Source organism: Molothrus aeneus, chromosome 13 (assembly GCF_037042795.1).
Source record: "Molothrus aeneus isolate 106 chromosome 13, BPBGC_Maene_1.0, whole genome shotgun sequence".
Taxonomy (NCBI): Eukaryota; Metazoa; Chordata; class Aves; order Passeriformes; family Icteridae; genus Molothrus; species Molothrus aeneus.
The window spans coordinates 3,456,703-3,472,946 of record NC_089658.1 but is presented as its reverse complement, the minus strand read 5'-3'; the positions used below and the strand labels follow the sequence as shown (position 1 = coordinate 3,472,946).

The 16,244-nt window shown below is 59.6% G+C and overlaps 2 protein-coding genes across 4 annotated transcripts; one reads left to right on the top strand and one right to left on the bottom strand.

The window, feature by feature from the left end:
* Positions 1-490: 490 nt before the first annotated feature.
* Positions 491-3,969, top strand: ULK3 (unc-51 like kinase 3). 3 transcript variants are annotated; one of them, XM_066558745.1, is made up of 15 exons: positions 491-663; positions 1,143-1,283; positions 1,462-1,582; positions 1,685-1,789; positions 1,868-2,184; positions 2,260-2,415; positions 2,489-2,594; positions 2,709-2,749; positions 2,837-2,939; positions 3,048-3,112; positions 3,230-3,308; positions 3,392-3,432; positions 3,513-3,560; positions 3,638-3,692; positions 3,848-3,969. In XM_066558745.1, the coding sequence occupies exons 1-15, from the start codon at positions 562-564 to the stop codon at positions 3,862-3,864; spliced, it is 1,497 nt and encodes a 498-aa protein (XP_066414842.1). In that variant the 5' UTR covers positions 491-561; the 3' UTR covers positions 3,865-3,969. The 3 variants fall into 3 exon arrangements, with proteins under 3 accessions (XP_066414842.1, XP_066414843.1, XP_066414841.1); XM_066558746.1 differs by lacking the exon at positions 3,848-3,969 and having other exon boundaries at positions 1,868-2,011; positions 2,102-2,184; positions 3,638-3,837; XM_066558744.1 differs by lacking the exon at positions 3,848-3,969 and having other exon boundaries at positions 3,638-3,837.
* Positions 3,970-8,968: 4,999 nt separating this feature from the next.
* Positions 8,969-13,551, bottom strand: CPLX3 (complexin 3). The gene is made up of 4 exons (XM_066558818.1): positions 13,176-13,551; positions 12,194-12,398; positions 11,740-11,827; positions 8,969-10,497 (listed from the first exon to the last, which is right to left on the bottom strand). The coding sequence occupies exons 2-4, from the start codon at positions 12,352-12,354 to the stop codon at positions 10,273-10,275; spliced, it is 474 nt and encodes a 157-aa protein (XP_066414915.1). The 5' UTR covers positions 12,355-12,398; positions 13,176-13,551; the 3' UTR covers positions 8,969-10,272.
* Positions 13,552-16,244: the final 2,693 nt, after the last annotated feature.

The following is a 16,244-nucleotide window of genomic DNA, read 5'->3' as shown; positions in this document are numbered from 1 at the left end:
CATGTGTGTGTGTTCAGCTGCATCCCAAGATGGGCTGTCCCTTGGGACTCGGAGGGGCGGATGGGGGCAGGTTCCCACCTCTCCCTCCCTCAGCCCCGTGGTTTAGGTGTCGGGGGGGGTTTAATGCAGATTTGGCTTTGCGGTGCCCCTTTGCCGAGGTGGGGTTGTATCAGACCCCCCTCATGTGCCGGTGAGGGGCGGCGGGGGGCGCTGGGATACAGAAATCGGTATTTTTACACCCTTTTCCTTCTATATTATTGGATTTTTTTTCCCTCGCGTCTGATCTTTTAATGTTTAAAAAATTATTAATAAAATATTGTTCATGTGGTCCAGACGCGGTGCCCGGGCGGCGGCGGCGGCGGGGGGGCGTGGCCTGTTGTGATTGGCGGGTTGGGGGCGTGACCAATATGACGGGGTGGGACCGGGGGCGTGACTTGCTACGGAGATAAAATATCTGGGCGTGGTCATGACTGCTGGGGGCGTGGCCTGCGCCGTGGTGCGCCGGGAAGGCGGAAGCAGCTCCCGGGCCCCGAGTGCCGGGAGCGGGGCTCCGGAGGGGCCATGGCCGGGCCCGGCTGGGCCCCGCCGCGCCTCGACGAGTTCATCCTCACCGAGCCCCTCGGCTCCGGCACCTACGCCACCGTCTACAAGGCCTACAGGAAGGTAGGACCGAGCCCGCCGCGGGGGTCGCCTTTTTGCTCCGGAATCTGTCCCCATCACTCGCGTGGCACCCCCGTTTTCCAGCCCTCCGCACGGGGTACCACCCCCGATTTCCAACCCTCCGCATGGGGTACCACCTCCGATTTCCAGCCCTTTACATGGGGTACCACCCCCGATTTCCAGCCCTCCGCATGGGGTACCACCCCCGTTTTCCAGCCCTTTACATGGGGTACCACCTTCGTTTTCCAGCCCTCCACACAGGGTACCAGCTCCGTTTTCCAGCCCTCCACACAGGGTACCAGCTCCGTTTTCCAGCCCTCCGCACGGGGTACCACCCCCGTTTTCCATCCCTCCACATCGGGTACCACCCCCCTAGCCCTCGCCTGGCACCTGCCGCCCCCTTGCAGAGGTTCCTTCCCTCCCCTCCCCACCCGCGGTGGCTGTTTGGGTGGGGGTCCAGCGTTGCCCCCCCCTCCTGACAGAGGGACACGCGTGAGGTGGTGGCCATCAAATGCGTCAACAAGAGGAGCCTGAACCGGGCATCGGTGGAGAACCTGCTGACAGAGATCGAGATCCTCAAGACCATCCGCCATCCCAACATTGTGGAGCTCAAGGACTTCCAGGTGGGCTGGGGGCTTCCCGGGGGGACTCTGAGCCAGAGCTACTCTGGCTTGGATCCATCCTCACTTCCCACGGGTGTGTCCGTGGGGTTTGGTGCCAGCAACTGGGCAAACTGGTCCAGGTGAAGCTGTGTGGGTGGGACTGGCTGGGGTGGCACGGCGGGGTCTCATTGCCTCGCAGTGGGACAGTGACCACATCTACCTGATCATGGAGTTCTGTGCTGGGGGGGACCTGTCCCGCTTCATCCGGACACGCCGGATGCTCCCTGAGAAGGTGGCACGCGTCTTCCTGCAGCAGCTCGGTGAGGACACCCCGCCTGGCTCCCACCCTGCCTCTGCTGGGGACCCTCCCCAGGGTTTTGGGGTGCAGGGCTGTGCTCTCACATGCCCATCCATCCGCCCAGCCTGTGCCCTGAAGTTCCTCCACGACCACAACATCTCCCACCTGGACCTGAAGCCTCAGAACATCCTCCTGAGCGCGCCAGAGAACCCCCAGCTGAAGCTGGCAGGTCAGGACAGCCCCTAGCAGGGGCTGGCAGGGGGCAAATCCCTTCTCCCTGTGCCCCCACGAGCTCTCTGCCCGGCAGATTTCGGCTTTGCTCAGTACATGTCCCCGTGGGACGAGAAGCACGTGCTGCGCGGCTCCCCGCTCTACATGGCCCCCGAGATGGTGTGTCGGCAGCACTACGACGCCCGCGCGGACCTCTGGTCTGTGGGCGTCATCCTTTATGGTGGGTTTGGCTTTTATTGCCCCAAGGGGCTCTACTCAGGGCTGGTTCCCCCCTCTCCATATCTCCCTACCTCTCCTTTTCCCCCCACAGAAGCACTTTTTGGGAAGCCGCCCTTCGCTTCCCGCTCCTTTGCCGAGCTGGAGGAGAAGATCCGCAGTGATCGGGCTGTGGAGGTAACGTGAGGTTGGGTGGGATGGGGCTGGGGGGATCTCACAGCGCTCTGTGGGCTCAGCCCCTTCCCTCCCCAGCTTCCCAGCCGGCCCCAGCTCTCTCTGGAATGCCGGGATCTCTTGGCACAGCTGCTGGAGAGGGACCCTCGGAAGCGCATCTCCTTCGAGTGCTTCTTTGCCCACCCCTTCGTGGACATGGAGCACGTGCCCGGCCCCGAGAGCCTGGGCAAGGCGGTGAGCGGGGCTGGGGGCTGCTGCCTGCCAACAGGGCCATTCCAAGCCCTGAGACCCCCCCTGTGTCCCCCAGACTGACCTGGTGGTGGAGGCGGTGAGAAAGGATCAGGAGGGAGACGCCGCTGCCGCCTTCTCCCTCTACCGCAAAGCCCTGGAGTATTTCGTGCCAGCACTGCACTGTGAGTCCCCCCTGGGGGCTTTGTGGGGTCTGGGTGTATTTCTGGGGGGCAGCACCCCGAGGGAGGCCAGTTTTTAGCCCACCCACCCCTGTGTTTGGTTGTTCTCCCCCTTAGATGAGAGCGACGTGCGGCGCAAAGAAGCCATCCGGGCCAAGGTGAGCCAAAACCTCTGGGGGGGGGGAAAGCACCCCCATCCTCTGCACCCCATATCGGGGGTCTCCTCACCCCCAAACTGTGCACAGGTGAGGCAGTACATCTCCCGAGCAGAGGAGCTGAAGGTGTTGGTCACCTCCAGCAACAAGAACCTCCTGGAGAAAGGAAACCCGGCCAGAGAGCTCCTTAAAGGTAGTGAGTGATTTTTGCCCATCCCCTGGTGTCAGAGCTGGCAGGGGCTGTGGTGGGGTTTTGGGCTGAAGGGTGAAGGTTTTGGGCAATCCCTGTGTCTCCTTGCAGAGATGGCCAAGGACAAACCTCGGCTCTGCGCGGCGCTGGAAGTGGCCTCAGCTGCCATTGCCAAGGTGAGGGGAGGCCCTGGGGGTCCCCTCACCCCTCAAGGGAAGGGGAAAGTGCAGACCTGGTGGGGAGGGGGCTGCTGAACCCCACCAACCACAGCCAGCCCGTGGGGCCTCTTGCAGGAGGAGGAGGGCAGGGATGACAGTGACGCCCTGGAGCTGTACCAGCAGAGCCTGGGGGAGCTGCTGCTGCTCCTGGCCGGTGAGTTGGGACTGAGGCCGGGCTTTTAGGGCAGGGATGGGTCCTGCTCCCATCCCTCATGCCCTGGCACGTTTTCCCTGCAGCGGAGCCGGCGGGGCGGCGGCGGGAGCTGCTCCACGCAGAGGTGAGTGCCAGCCCTGGGACACTGCTGTCCCCGCTGGCCTGGCCCCGAGGGACTGTGTCCTTTCTATCTCTCCTCACCAGATCCAGACCCTAATGGCCCGAGCCGAGTATCTGAAGGATCAGATCAAGGTATGCTGACTGGGGGGGTGGCTCTGGAGCGTGCTGGGGGAGGATGAAGGCTGGAAAATCCCCCTGTCCCCTGGCAGATGCGGGAGGCACAATCCATGGGCAAAGAGGCGCTGGCAGAGTCCGTCCGGAGCGGTGAGTCGCCCTTTGCCACGGGGATTGGGGAATATTCCCCAGCCCGAGGCTGATCCCAGCCCCACCCAGCACGGGCCCTGTGTCCCCGGGAGCCCTCCTGGGGGGTGGCAGGGGCGGGGACAGCCCGGTGAGTGTCCCCGTGTGCCCCGGCACAGCCTGTACCTTGCAGTGACCCCCGGAGCTGCCCTGTGGGACACTGCTCGCTGCCCTGCCAGGAGACACCGGCACCAAGGGAAGGCTTTGGCTTCCGTCCCCCCCACCCCCAGGGGTGACACCTGGGGGGTCACCCTCGGGCTGCCAGCCCCGGGGGGGTCAGCAGGGCCATCTGCCCCTCTCCCAGGCGCTGGCTCATTTCCCTGCCAGCCCTGCCTTGGCCGTCTGCTGCTGCAGCCTCCCCTGGCACAGCGGGCGGGTTATTCCACTCTAATTCCCTCCACTGGCTCCACAGGAAGGGTATTTTTATCCTGGCACTGGGCTCTGGCAGGACATCCCCCCTGCTTTTTCAGCTGGGTGGTTCTTCCACCTCCCAAATTCTGGGGGAGCCCACAAATCCAGCTGGGAGCTGAGGGTGGGCAGGGATGCTCCGCTGTGCCTTCCTCGCCCAGCATCTACCTCTGCATCCACTGCTGCTCGTCCAGCCTCCATCCAGCAGCCACTGCACTGGCCCAGGCTGGCCATACCTCCCTGCCTCTCACTGCTGGAGCACTGGGAATGAGGCTTTTCCTTCCTAAACCTGGAGCCTGACAGGTACTGGCTGCATCATCAGTGTCACGACCGTGAGCAGTGCTCAGTGGGGACCGATTGAGTCGGGCACGAGCAGCAGTCAGTCACCTTCAGGGAGACACTCTCAGCATCCTGCCTGCCCTGCTCCACTCCTCAGGGCCCTGGCATCCCCAACATCCAAATTATGCTCACAGGAGTCATTGTTATGGGGTGCTGATATTGCCTGTCCTGCAAAACAAGGTACTTGTCTCAAAAATCTACTGTATCTCAAGGGAATGTAATTTATTGTCTTCAATAAATTTTAATTTTGATTTCTCCACCTTCTCTGTGCTCAGGTTTGTGATTTAAGGCTAGCAGGGGTCCCCAGGCAAGCCCAGGACCCAGAGGCAGCCTGGGGTCCTGGAGCCATTGAGGTGGGCTGGGGACCCTGGTCCCTGTTCCCCCAGGAGCAGAGCTGGGGTGTCCCCTCCTCTGCTCCAGCAGTGCTCTCCCTTCCTGTGCTCCCCAGGGACACGAGGCAGCCAAAGCAAGGTTTGACCTTGTTTTCACTTCCCATCTTTTTATTTTTTGTGTGTGTGTGTGTGTGTGTAAAACATGGGGCAGAACAACACGAACCATTACGTAAATTCCTGTTTTTTGTGGCAGGTGAGGAAGGGCCAGGCTGGGCCATGAGGGAAAGCAGAAGGGCTGAGGCGAGCAACAGGGGGATTTTTGGGGTGTCCCACGGATATTCTGAGCCATGACCTCTTCCCAAGACAGCCTCCCCCCACATCCTACCCCAGTGCTGGCTGCTCCGTGCTCAAACCGGCGCGGAGCTTCCCGGGCAGATGCGACGAGGCACTTGTGTATCTTTTTTTACTCTTTTTTTATCTCTTTTTACTCTTATTATCATTATTATTCAGAGCAGAGATTATACCCTGAGGCTTTAAAGTGCTTTCCCAGCCCGTGTCCTCCCCCGGCCCGTGGCGGCTGCAGCAGCCGGTGCGGATAATCGCATCTGCCTTCACGCTCGGCCGCCAGCACAGCACGGCCCAGCCCCAGCCCAGCCCCAGCCCTGGGAGCAGGACCAGCCTCTGGGTGCTCCCCTGGGGCTGATGGAGTCGGGGTGGATGTCAGTGTCACCTGCACGGGGGTTTTTGGCTGCCCAAATGTCACCAAGGGAAGGTGAGCGATGTGTCTGAGCAGTGACAGGGTGCGCCGGTTACTCTGCTTGTAACTGCTCTTAGCAGGATTTTCTCAGGGCTCTCTAGAATTCATCAATGTTACTAAGATATAAACTGTGCTAAAATAAGAAAGAAGAAAAGAAACTGAATTCCAAGACTGCAAGAAAGAGGTAACAGAGAGCTGTGAGCCACCTGGACCGTCACCAATCACATATTCCAGGACACGTGGACAAGCAGAGACACCAATAAGAAATGTGTGATCAGGTGATCAGTAGACTTAAAATGTATAAATAAATACATAATATAAACAATAAATGGATTCTCATTAATGATATTGATTAGTTGTCCAAGAGTCCTGGATTTCCCACAGGAAGATGGCACAAAGGGAGCAGTGCCCGGCCTGGCAGCGTGGCCTCTGTCACTGTGCTGCTCAGGGAAGAGCTGCTCCCCTCCAGTCCCATCCATGCCACCACCCAGCCCTTCCAAAGGGCTCTCCCAGCCCTCAAGGGTGGCTCTTGGGGCCCAATCATCACCCAGAGAGGTGGGGAGTGGCAGCTGGGCTGTCACCCTGGCGGTGGCAGCGCGTGGGGTGGCACGAGGTCAGGCACGATGTGCTGGGGACAGCTGGGTCAGTGTGTGGAGCCAGCCTTGGGCTTCCCCAGGGCTCTTTAATCTGGATTAATCCTGGTTGTTGGACCAGCAGTGGGTGGATGGATGGGCCATCCCTTCCCACAGCCACTCTCAGGGAAGTTTAATTGCCTGCAAAAAGGAGAAGGGAGATTCCCCAGCCTTCCGTGGCAGCTCATTTGTTTCAGCACTTTAACAATTGCTCATTTAATGCTTTATCCATTGGGGAAGCCACTCACTCGTCCCACACTCACCACTGGGAAGGAAGAAGATCCTGCAGCCAGCTGAGCAATGGGCTGGTGCAGGAGGGCAGGAGTTTTGTCAATAAAATTTATGTTATTTGATCAATAAAGGTTATTTTATTGACAAAATTTGTTACTGCCAGTGTCTTCCAGCAACCAGCAAGGGCTTGCTTGGACAAACCTATCCCAATCCCAGCCCCAAAGGTGAGGGGATGATATAAGACCTGTAAAAGAGAGAGAGAAAAACAACATTTTCTGCTTTAATCCACACTTATTCTTTGCTTTATGATTTTCAGTCTGCGTGTTGATGCCCGGAGCAGTCGTATGGCATGGAGGCTGCAGGGATGCTCAGGATACAGGAGCAGCGACTGCTGGAAACTGGGATGCATCCCTTGGTGGGCAGGGAAAAGGCAGGAGGGGCTGCCTGCCCCTGCTGCCCCCATTCTGACCTCATCCCTCCATCCCAGCTTCTTACTCCCATCCCAGCCTCTCCTCCCTCCATCCCAGCCTCTCCTCCCTCCATCCCAGCTTCTCATCCCCCATCCCAGCTTCTCATCCCCCATCCCAGCTTCTCATCCCAGCCTCTCCTCCTTCCATCCCAGCTTCTCATCCCCCAATCCCAGACTCATCCCCCCATCCCAGCCTCTCCTCCCTCCATCCTGACTTCTCATCCCTCCATACCAGCCTCTCATCCCCCAATCCCAGACTCATGCCTCCATCCCGACCTCTCTTCCTTCCATCCCGGTCTCTCCTCCCTCCATCCCAGTCCCTCCTCCGTCCATGCCAGCCTCTCCTCCCCAGTGCAGGCTGTGGCCCAGCGGTGGCAGCAGGGACAGCAGGGACAGCAGCATCCTCGGCGCTGCCGCCGCTCGGCTTTGCCGGGAACGCTCTGCTGAGGCTTAACACGTCTCGGGAGCCGGGCGGGGGCAGCGGGGGCTGCCTGCCTGCCTTTTCACATGCCTGGGGGTCATGGTGCCTCCTAAAATAAACCCGCCGAGCTTCACGCGGCCTTTGCGCGGCTCACGTGGGCCGGGAGAGCGCCGAGCACAGCCCAGGGGTCGGGCACGGGGGGCAGGGCAAGGGGAGGGGGCAGGGAAAGGTGCGGGAGAGGATCCTGGCTGGTTCTGGGGGGATGAACCGCGGGGCTGCATCCCCTGCTCTGCTTGGGATCCTGCTCTCCCGTGGGGTGAGCGTGGATGCATCCCTTGGTGGGCAGCGAAAAGGCAGGAGGGGAAGCCTGCCCCTGCTGCCCTTTCCCAGCCCATCCTCCCTCCATCCCGGCCTCTCACCCCCATCCCAGCCTCTCCTCCCTCCATCCCAGCCTCTCACCCCCATCCCAGCCTCTCCTCCCTCCATCCCAGCCTCTCACCCCCATCCCAGCCTCTTCTCCCTCCATCCCAGCCTCTCCCCCTCCATCCCAGCCCCGTGGTTCCCCGCCCCGGTGCGGATCCCGCTCTCTCCCACCGGCTGAGCCTTGGGGCTGGGATTTAAGCAGCGAGGGCTGGGCTGGGGCCGTGCCTGCTCGCTGCTATCCCTTTCCTGGTGGGGGATTAGATCAGCTCGGGCTGATCCTCATCAGGTATGATCTCCTTGCAGAGCTGAAGCTGCTCCTGCCAATCTCCCCTCTCGCTGCTCCCGGCTCCCAGCGCTGGGTTGGGGATCTGATGGGAGCACACATCCCTGGAGCTGCTGGAGTCCCCTGGTCCCGGGGGCTGGAGGGTTGGGAGGATGTGTGTCCACGCCTGAGCTGCCTCTGTCTGTCTGTCTGTCCTCTCGAGAATGGACATCAGGAGTTTCCCAGAACTACCTGGCCCTGGCACAGGATTATCAGGGGGCTGGGGGCAGAAAGGAATCTCTTGGTGCAGCAGCCCTAGGCATGGCTTGATCCAAACCTAATAATAATAATAATAATAATAATAATAATAATAATAATAATAATAATAATAATAATAATAATAATAATAATAATAATAATAATAATAATAATAATAATAATAATAAATTAATGAGAATAAGAATAATATCAGTTTCCCAGCACCCTCTCCTGTGTTTTCCTGGATGACCCATCCTTCCTTGCAAAACCAAACTGCAGCTCATCAGCTCCCATGGGATTTGGAGCGATAATTTCCCAGCCCATGCCAAGTTTTTCCAGGAAGCCTCACCACAGGAGCCCCCTGCCTGCCGGGATGCCACCAGGGCTGGGTCACACCTGCACGAGCTCGGGCTCATCTCTGCAGAGTGTCCTTCCTTGGAGCAGTGCACTGGGCATCCTGCAGTGCCCCTGAGACTGAGAGTTCTGAAGGTTTTGTATTAAAATAGACCTAAAAAACTGCAGAAAAATGGGAATTTTGTTTGCTTTGAACCTGACTGCTGCCAATGAGCTGCTTGTAGCATCCCCTTAGTCCCAAATATGAGTGCAGCCAGGAGAGGAGCTTTCTTTGGGATTCTGCTGCCAGGAAAATATGAACATTTTTTTCCCCAAAACCAGGAAAATAGGAAAGTTTGCCCAGGAAAACAGAGCTGGGGGAGAAAAGTAAATGCATAGACATCTCCTGGTATTTATTCCACCGGTTATAACAGTACCATGGCACGGGGACAGCACAGGAGGGGAGGGACACTCAACCGAGCACGGCACGACTACAGCACGATGAGCGGGAGGACAGGGAGATATTCCCTCATGGCTTTGTTCTTCTCCTGGAAGGAACAAGGACAGGATCCCATCCCAGGAGAGGGACGCCACTGCTCCGGGGAAGGGCTGCTGCGGGCTCAGCTCAGCACCAGGGAGGGCTTTTGTTCCTCTCTGTTGTCAATTCAGGCTTCAGCACCCCCCTTCCCACAGGGATCGTATGGCAGGTCCTTCCCGGCTGGCTCCTTCAGAGGGGCCCTCAAGGGCACGGGGTTGGTGTTCCTGGCAGGGATGGGATGCTGTTTCTCGGGTGATGGGGATGGGATGCAGGGAGGGGGGTGCTCCACACCCTGCCTCGTCCTTGCGAGGCAAATCCGAGCCTCCCGCTTGTTCCTGGGAGGCTGAGTGGGAACGTGGAGGCAGAGCCACAGCGTGGGGCCACCACTGCAAGGTCAGTCACACTGCAAGGTCAGTCACACCCCAAGGACAGTCACACTGCAAGGTCAGTCACACCCCAAGGACAGTCACACCCCAAGGACAGTCACACTGCAAGGGCAGTCACACCCCAAGGACAGTCACGCTGCAAGGTCAGTCACACTGCAAGGTCAGTCACACCCCAAGGACAGTCACACCCCAAGGACAGTCACACTGCAAGGGCAGTCACACTGCAAGGTCTGTCACACCCCAAGGTCAGTGTGGGTTAGGGTTAGTCTGGGGTGAAGGTGGTTTTCCCTCACCTAGCAGGATTTAGGGGGCAAAAGCGAGGGAGAGGGGGATGAAGCAAGGCTGGGAGTCCCAATGTCACACCCCAAGGTCAGTCACACCCCGAGGTCAGTCACACTGCAAGGCCAGTCACTCTCCAAGGTCTGTCACTCTCCAATCACATTCCAAGTCAATCACACCCCAAGGTCACTCTCCTTCCTGCCACCTCCCCAGCTCTGGCTGCAGACACCCCTGCCTGGGCACGGGGGCAGGCTGTGGGGTACGGGGGGGACATGCTGGCTCCTGGCTCTAACCTCAGCCCGGAGAACGAAACGAAAGCCACACATCAGGGACACCTGGGTCAGGGGCTCAAGGGGCCATGTGGCTCAGGAGGAGCCGAGTGACACACGGCAAGGGTGACAACGTGGCTGGGGTCCCCGCTGCAGGCAGCAGCCCCCGCCAGAGCCTGCGCTGCGTCCCCTCCCTGCTCAGCCCCATCACATCACGGAGCACTTCTCCGCCGATTGCTTCAGGTCCTCTAGCGTGGCCGAGGCTTTGTCCTTCAAGGAATCAAGGTCCAGGTTCTGGATGTTACTGAGCTGGCCGATCACTGAGTTCTTCTCCTCCTCCTCCTCGTTGTCCTGCTCGATCATCTTGGCCAGCTCCTTGGGCAGCTCCACGTCGCCTCCCACCAGCTGGATCTGGTTGTCATCCGTCTCGTTCTGGAAGGGGCCGGGAGAGAGAGTCAGAAGAGGGGATGGCACAGCGGGAAGGGGGCTCCTGGAAGCACCACAGGAGGGGCTTTGGGCTGCCTTCCCACTTACAGGACCATGTGGGAAGGTCCCTGGGGGTGGGGGTGGGATGCTGATGCCGCCTGAGGAGAGCCTGGGCACCCACAGCGAGAGGCAAGATGGAAACCCACGCGCAGCACCAGTACAGACTGGTTTCCAGCGCGCACTGCGGGGGTTTAGGCACCTAATTAAGCTGGGCTTATGCTTAACGACTGCTCCCAGCGGCGGTCGGGATCAGCTCCGAGCCCGGAGCCATGGGGAGACTCGGGATGAGGCAGCCCGGCTGCCAAGTGGGATCAGTAATGAGCAGAAGAAACTTGTCAAAAGATGAGAAGGGACATCTCAAGCACAAGAAGGCAGTGAAAGGACCCAGGATCGCTGGGGCCAGATCCAAACAAATCCCAGTTTCCCTTGGAGAACAAAAAAAATCTCCATCTCTTCTTTTTCTGCCTTTTCTGGCTTTTGGCAGAGGGTAAAAGAAATTCTCCAGCTGTTTATTTCCTGGATATAAAAGGGGGGTGGGGAGCAGGGGGGTGAATCCAGGCTGCCTGAACAACACCAAACAATCAGAGCAATCTCACTTGGCTTAGCTGACCCTTCGGAACTAATATTAGCCCAGCTCCAATTTGGGGTATTCACCACTGAGCGACTCTCCCTGAATACAGGGTGGGTTTGGAGGGAGAGGAGCTTGTGACAATTCCAAGAAAGGCTGAATTATCCCTTGATTAAATTGTGTTCAGTGAATGGTTCATCGTGCGGAAATTCCAAAATCGGAGTTTAGGTGGGAGACGTTCGCCAAATAATCCAGGGAGAGGAGCTGAGCTGGCTAATCCAGCCAGGAAGGTGCAACCCTGGCTGCACTCCTGGCTCCAGGGAGTCTGGGGTGAAGGTGGTTTTCCCTCACCCAGCTGGATTTAGGGGGCAAAAGCCAGGGAGAGGGGGATCAAGCAAGGCTGGGAGTCCCATTGTCTCAGGCTGGTGGGCTGTGGTGCTCAGGGACAAGGAAAATGGCCAAAGTTTGGGAAGAAGGATGGTTTTGAGGGGAATTTATTTGTGTTTGGGCTTTGAGGCTCAAACCCTAGCCAGCCAAGGGAGTCCTTGTCCCTTCCCGTCCCTCCAGAGCTCCATCTGGAGCTTGGCTCTCCTCGTGGCCCCGTTCCAGCACAGCCGTACCTTGGGCAGCCTGTACTTGTCTCGGAAGTGGGACCTGACCGTGGCTCTCTCCGCCTTGCGCTGGGCAAACTGAGCATCTCTCTCCATCCTGCCAAGCACACGGGGCAATCACCAACAGCCCGTGCCCCCCGTCCCGGAGTTTGCGCTTCCCCCCAACCTCTGCACCCCCCATTTTCTCTGAAAAGTCCCGTTTTCCCACAATTTCCTCCCTCCCAGGGCAGCCTGGAAGGAGAAAACAATCCCATCTCCCGGGCGAGGAAGCGGATTAAGGGATTAGGGGACTCATCAAACCCCCTCACGGTCCTGCTGTCCCCAGCGCCGGCTCCCCCCATCTCCCATGCACGGGATGTGGGACCGAAGCGGGAGCACCCCCTTCCCGCAGGAACCCCGGGGCTCAGCCCGTGCCGGTGCCGGTGCCGGTGCCGGTGCCGGTGCCGGTGCCGCCCGCACTCACTTCTCCTCCACCAGCTGCCGCTGGTACTCCTCATACTCCTCGCGGGTCATGCCCTGCGCCTCGGCCGGAGACTTCTCGCCCTCGCTCTTCTCCTCGCCGCCCAGGCCGCCCGTGAGGTTCTTCAGCTGCCCCCCCACCATGCTCTTCACCATGAACGCCATGGCTGCACCTCCGGGGGGCCCGGGGGCCGGGGGGCAGCGCGGATCTGCAGCCGGGACAGCCGCGGTCACCGGGGGGCTCCGGCCGGGATGGGGGCTGGGATGTGGGGACCCCCCGAGGAACGGGGCTAAGGGTGAGCTGGAGCGCCAGGGAGCCCAGATATGGTCGGTGCTGTGATACCGGGATAGGGAATCAGCGGGATGCTGTGGATGGGAGCTCCTGGAGAGCCGAAGCGCCGGGTTAGGGAGCAGCTGGGGACACCGGGATGAGCTCCGGGGCAGCTGGAGCACTGAGAGACCAGGAGCTGGGACACCGGGATGAGCTCCTGGGCAGCTGGAGCACAGAGCGCCCGGGGAGCTGGGGCACCGGGCGGTGGAAGAGCCGGGATAAGCGGAGCTGGGCTCCTGGGGAGCGGGGGCACCGGGTCAGGAGGAGGTGGGGACAGGGGACATGAGATCCCGGGGAGGAGCCGCGGGTTCGCGGGGAGCGGGGATAGGGGGTTATGGAGGATGAGGGATCAGCAGAGCCAAGCTCACACAGTACCGGATTCCCGAGGAGCCGGGATCAGCAGAGCTGAATTTCCCGGGAGGCGGAATACCGAGCGATGAGGAGCCGGGGTCAGCAGAGCTGAGTCCTCGGGGTCACGGAGGAGAGGGATTCGGCGGGGATGAATTCCCGGGATGGCGGAGAGGGAGTGCCCGGGGTGGTGGGTACCGGGCGGTGGAGGAGCCAGGGAGGGGGAGATGGGTTCCCGGGGAGCTGGGGCACGGGGTTATGGAGGAGATGGGGTCAGCGGAGATGAATTCCCGGGATGACAGAGTACCGAATTCCCGAGGAGCCGGGACCAGCAGTCAGCGCAGCGGAGTTCCTGGCACGGTGGAGCACGGAGTTCCCGGGATATCGGAGTGCTGAGAGATGGAGGAACCGGGCTCAACGGAGTAGAGGTCCCGGGACGGCGGAGTCCGGAGCTCCAGGAGAGCCGGGGTCAGCAGAGCGGAGTTGCCGGGATGCTGGAGTGCCGAAGTGCCGGGATGCCGGGGGTACCGGGATGTCAGAGTCCGGGATGCCGGGGGTGCCGGGATGTCAGAGTCCGGGATGCCGGGATGTCGGAGTGTGCGAGGTCAGCGGGGCCGCGCTGCCCGGCCGCCCATGGCGGAGCGGTCCCGGCCGGGAGCGGAGCGGGCGCTGCAGCACCGGGGCTCGCACAGCTCCGGTGTGTGTGTCCCTGCACGGCGGCGGCGGCACCGCCTCCCGCCCGGCCCCGCCGCCTCCCCCGGCCCCGCCGCCTCCCCCGGTCCCGCCGCCCTCCGCCGGGCGGAGCGGTCGCCGTCCCGACCCGCCCCGGGGCACCGCGAGTGACGCCACCCCCGCGGGAAGAAGAAGGAGCCCCAGAGCTCCCCGGGGACACCGGGGTGGATGGAGGCACGGTGAGGGCTGCGGGGAGCCCCCCGAACACCCTTCCCTCCGTGATTCCCGGCTGCTCCATCCCAGCGAGGAGCAAACCCACCCCAGCGCCCTTTCTCCCACTCTGTTCCCCATCCTTGGGGTCTGACAGGAGGGGAAGCCGGGCTTGACACTAGGAACAAGCCATATGTACCAGCACCAGTCACAACTGTTGTTTGCTCATCCATCCAAGGGCTGGTGCCCAAAAGTTCCCTCCCCTTTATCCTATTAATGATATCCCTGGAAGTATTCCCATCTCTGGAAGTGTCTGAGGCCAGGCTGGACAGGGCTTGGAGCAACCTGGGGTAATGGAAGATGTCCTTGCCCATGGCAGGGCTTGGAGCTTGGAGGAGCTTTATGGTTCCTTCTGGCTCCAGCCATTCTGGGATTCTGTGATCCTGTGATTTTATTATATGAATTAGTATCGAAGCTGCTCTCAGCCCCCAGAACACAGGCACGAGGGCGTTCATTGATCACCTAAATGAGGAGGATGGAGCAGGCATTGATTGTGTTGCATCATCCCCTGGCTCTCTCCAGCCCCACTCCCACTCCTGCTCTTCCCTTTGACTGCAGCCTCATTCCAGGCCTTGGGGGGTGAGCAATTAATGGCATCAGCAATGCACCTCCCTTCCAGATGGCCAGCCTGGCTTTAACAGACATTTCTCCCTTTTTTCTTCTCTGCTCCTGAAAAATGAGCGCGGATCCAAACCTCAATCCCGGCTTGTGGGAAATCATTTCATTCCTGAAATATAAAGACAATCTCTGCAGATTAAAATGATGGAACAGCTGGGAAGCGATAGAACAACGTGACAGAGGGAGGGGGAAATGGCCCATCTCCTCCCATCCCCCCACCCAAGGTAAAATTATGTCTTAAGAGGAAAACAGACTAAAAATAATGCATTTTTCTAGGGTAATAATCTGGCCAGCAGCTTGGTAGTGTGCTGCTCTTAGGGATTGGGACACGCTCTTGGAGGTGACAACAAGGGATTTGTCCTGGTGAGGGCTCTCCTGGCAGAGCAGAGCCCCCTGATCGATGCCAGCAGTTCCCTGGAGTCCACCCAAATGTGCAAACTGATGCTGGGATGAGGGAGGTCCCTCTGTTTGGCACAACTCCAGTGTCACCCTCAGCATCCCCCACCAGGCAGGTGCCCCTGCTCCTGCTGCTCACCCCGAGCTGGCAGCTCAGGAGCCTCAACAGCTTTTTGAAGTGATGATTTTTGCTTTTCACACCAATCTGCAGGCTCTCCTAAGCGCTTTCCCATGGAGAACCCATGGAAAATTAATTTTAACCCACAATGAGCTGGCACAGCCTTGCTGAGAAATAGGCTGGGAGCCCCGGGCGCTCTGCAGATGTCCCATTGCCAGCAGCGTGGTCACGTTCTGGCTGTCAGTCTGGCTGGAAAGAGGGGCAGGGAGAAGGACCAGCACCCCTGGCTGTGTCCTTGGGTGCTGGCCTGAGCCTCGTGTGGGCTCAGAGCAGGTTTCAGATGTGGCTGGTCCTGGGAGCTCTGCTCACTCCGGATTTCGCTGCGAGCATCCATTAACAATAAGAGACTGGAAGTCAGGACCGATTTTTTCCAGCTGGGTTAGATGGGTCAGCTCCCACGGAGCCTCCCTGTCTGAGGAACTAAGAGCAAACAGTTCCTGACGAGCAGAACCGCCGGGCCAAGGCAAGTAGGTGAAAACAAGCCGGGCAGCGCCTCGGATCCTGCCCCTCGTGGCGGGGATCCTCGCTCAGCTCGGGCTCTGCAGCCTCTTGCAGCCCGGGTTTTACAGGGAAGGAGCACAAGGCAAAGGCAAAGACCCCCAGAGAGGTTCTGCAGCTCTCCCATCCCCTCAGCTTTTCCTGGAGAGGCCGGTGGCCCACCTGGAGGCAGAGCCGGGGGGACAATCAGAGGGTGCAGCGAGCTGGGAAATGATGCTCCGAGGTGGTTGATTTCCCCATTTGCCTTTCCTCGGGCAGCTGAACCGTTCCTCATCCCTGAAATATATTCAAGTGAGGATGAGTCATCCTTCCTGCCAGGACTCTAACCTGCCGTAATGAGATGTAAATCCTTGCATGACCTATTATATTAGCTTATGCTATATCACACATCTCCACGGATTAGACGGCAGCGAGATGAGACGTCCCCCCGCCGCAGCCGCAGACAAGACGGTGGAAGTTAAGAGGATCCTCTCTCAGCGTTGACACCTGATTTAAATTGGAAGCAAGCAGCTCCCTCTGCCATGCTGAGAGGGATCATTCCAGCTCTTCTTTCCAGGTAACTGGCTCCAAAGGCACAGTTACCACAGCCCGGGCTCCAGAGGATGCTCCAAATGCCCGGGAGCAGCCGGTCCCGTGGATTGTAGAGGGGAAGGCTCGGTGACCTCGACCTGCGGGGCCATGGCAATAAGGCCATCAGAAGGCCTGATCCTTGTCGGCCTGAAATGCAGGGAACATGGGCGTTTT

Bases quoted from the DNA above. Each gene is read 5' to 3' on its own strand.
- ULK3 (XM_066558744.1), top strand. From the start codon at position 562: ATGGCCGGGCCCGGCTGGGCCCCGCCGCGCCTCGACGAGTTCATCCTC. The intron at 2,940-3,047 runs GTAGTGAGTGAT...GTCTCCTTGCAG, and splicing joins GGCCAGAGAGCTCCTTAAAG to AGATGGCCAAGGACAAACCT. The intron at 3,561-3,637 runs GTATGCTGACTG...GTCCCCTGGCAG, and splicing joins ATCTGAAGGATCAGATCAAG to ATGCGGGAGGCACAATCCAT.
- CPLX3 (XM_066558818.1), bottom strand. From the start codon at position 12,354: ATGGCGTTCATGGTGAAGAGCATGGTGGGGGGGCAGCTGAAGAACCTC. The intron at 11,828-12,193 runs GTGAGTGCGGGC...TGTGCTTGGCAG, and splicing joins CGGCAGCTGGTGGAGGAGAA to GATGGAGAGAGATGCTCAGT. The intron at 10,498-11,739 runs GTACGGCTGTGC...GGCCCCTTCCAG, and splicing joins ACAAGTACAGGCTGCCCAAG to AACGAGACGGATGACAACCA.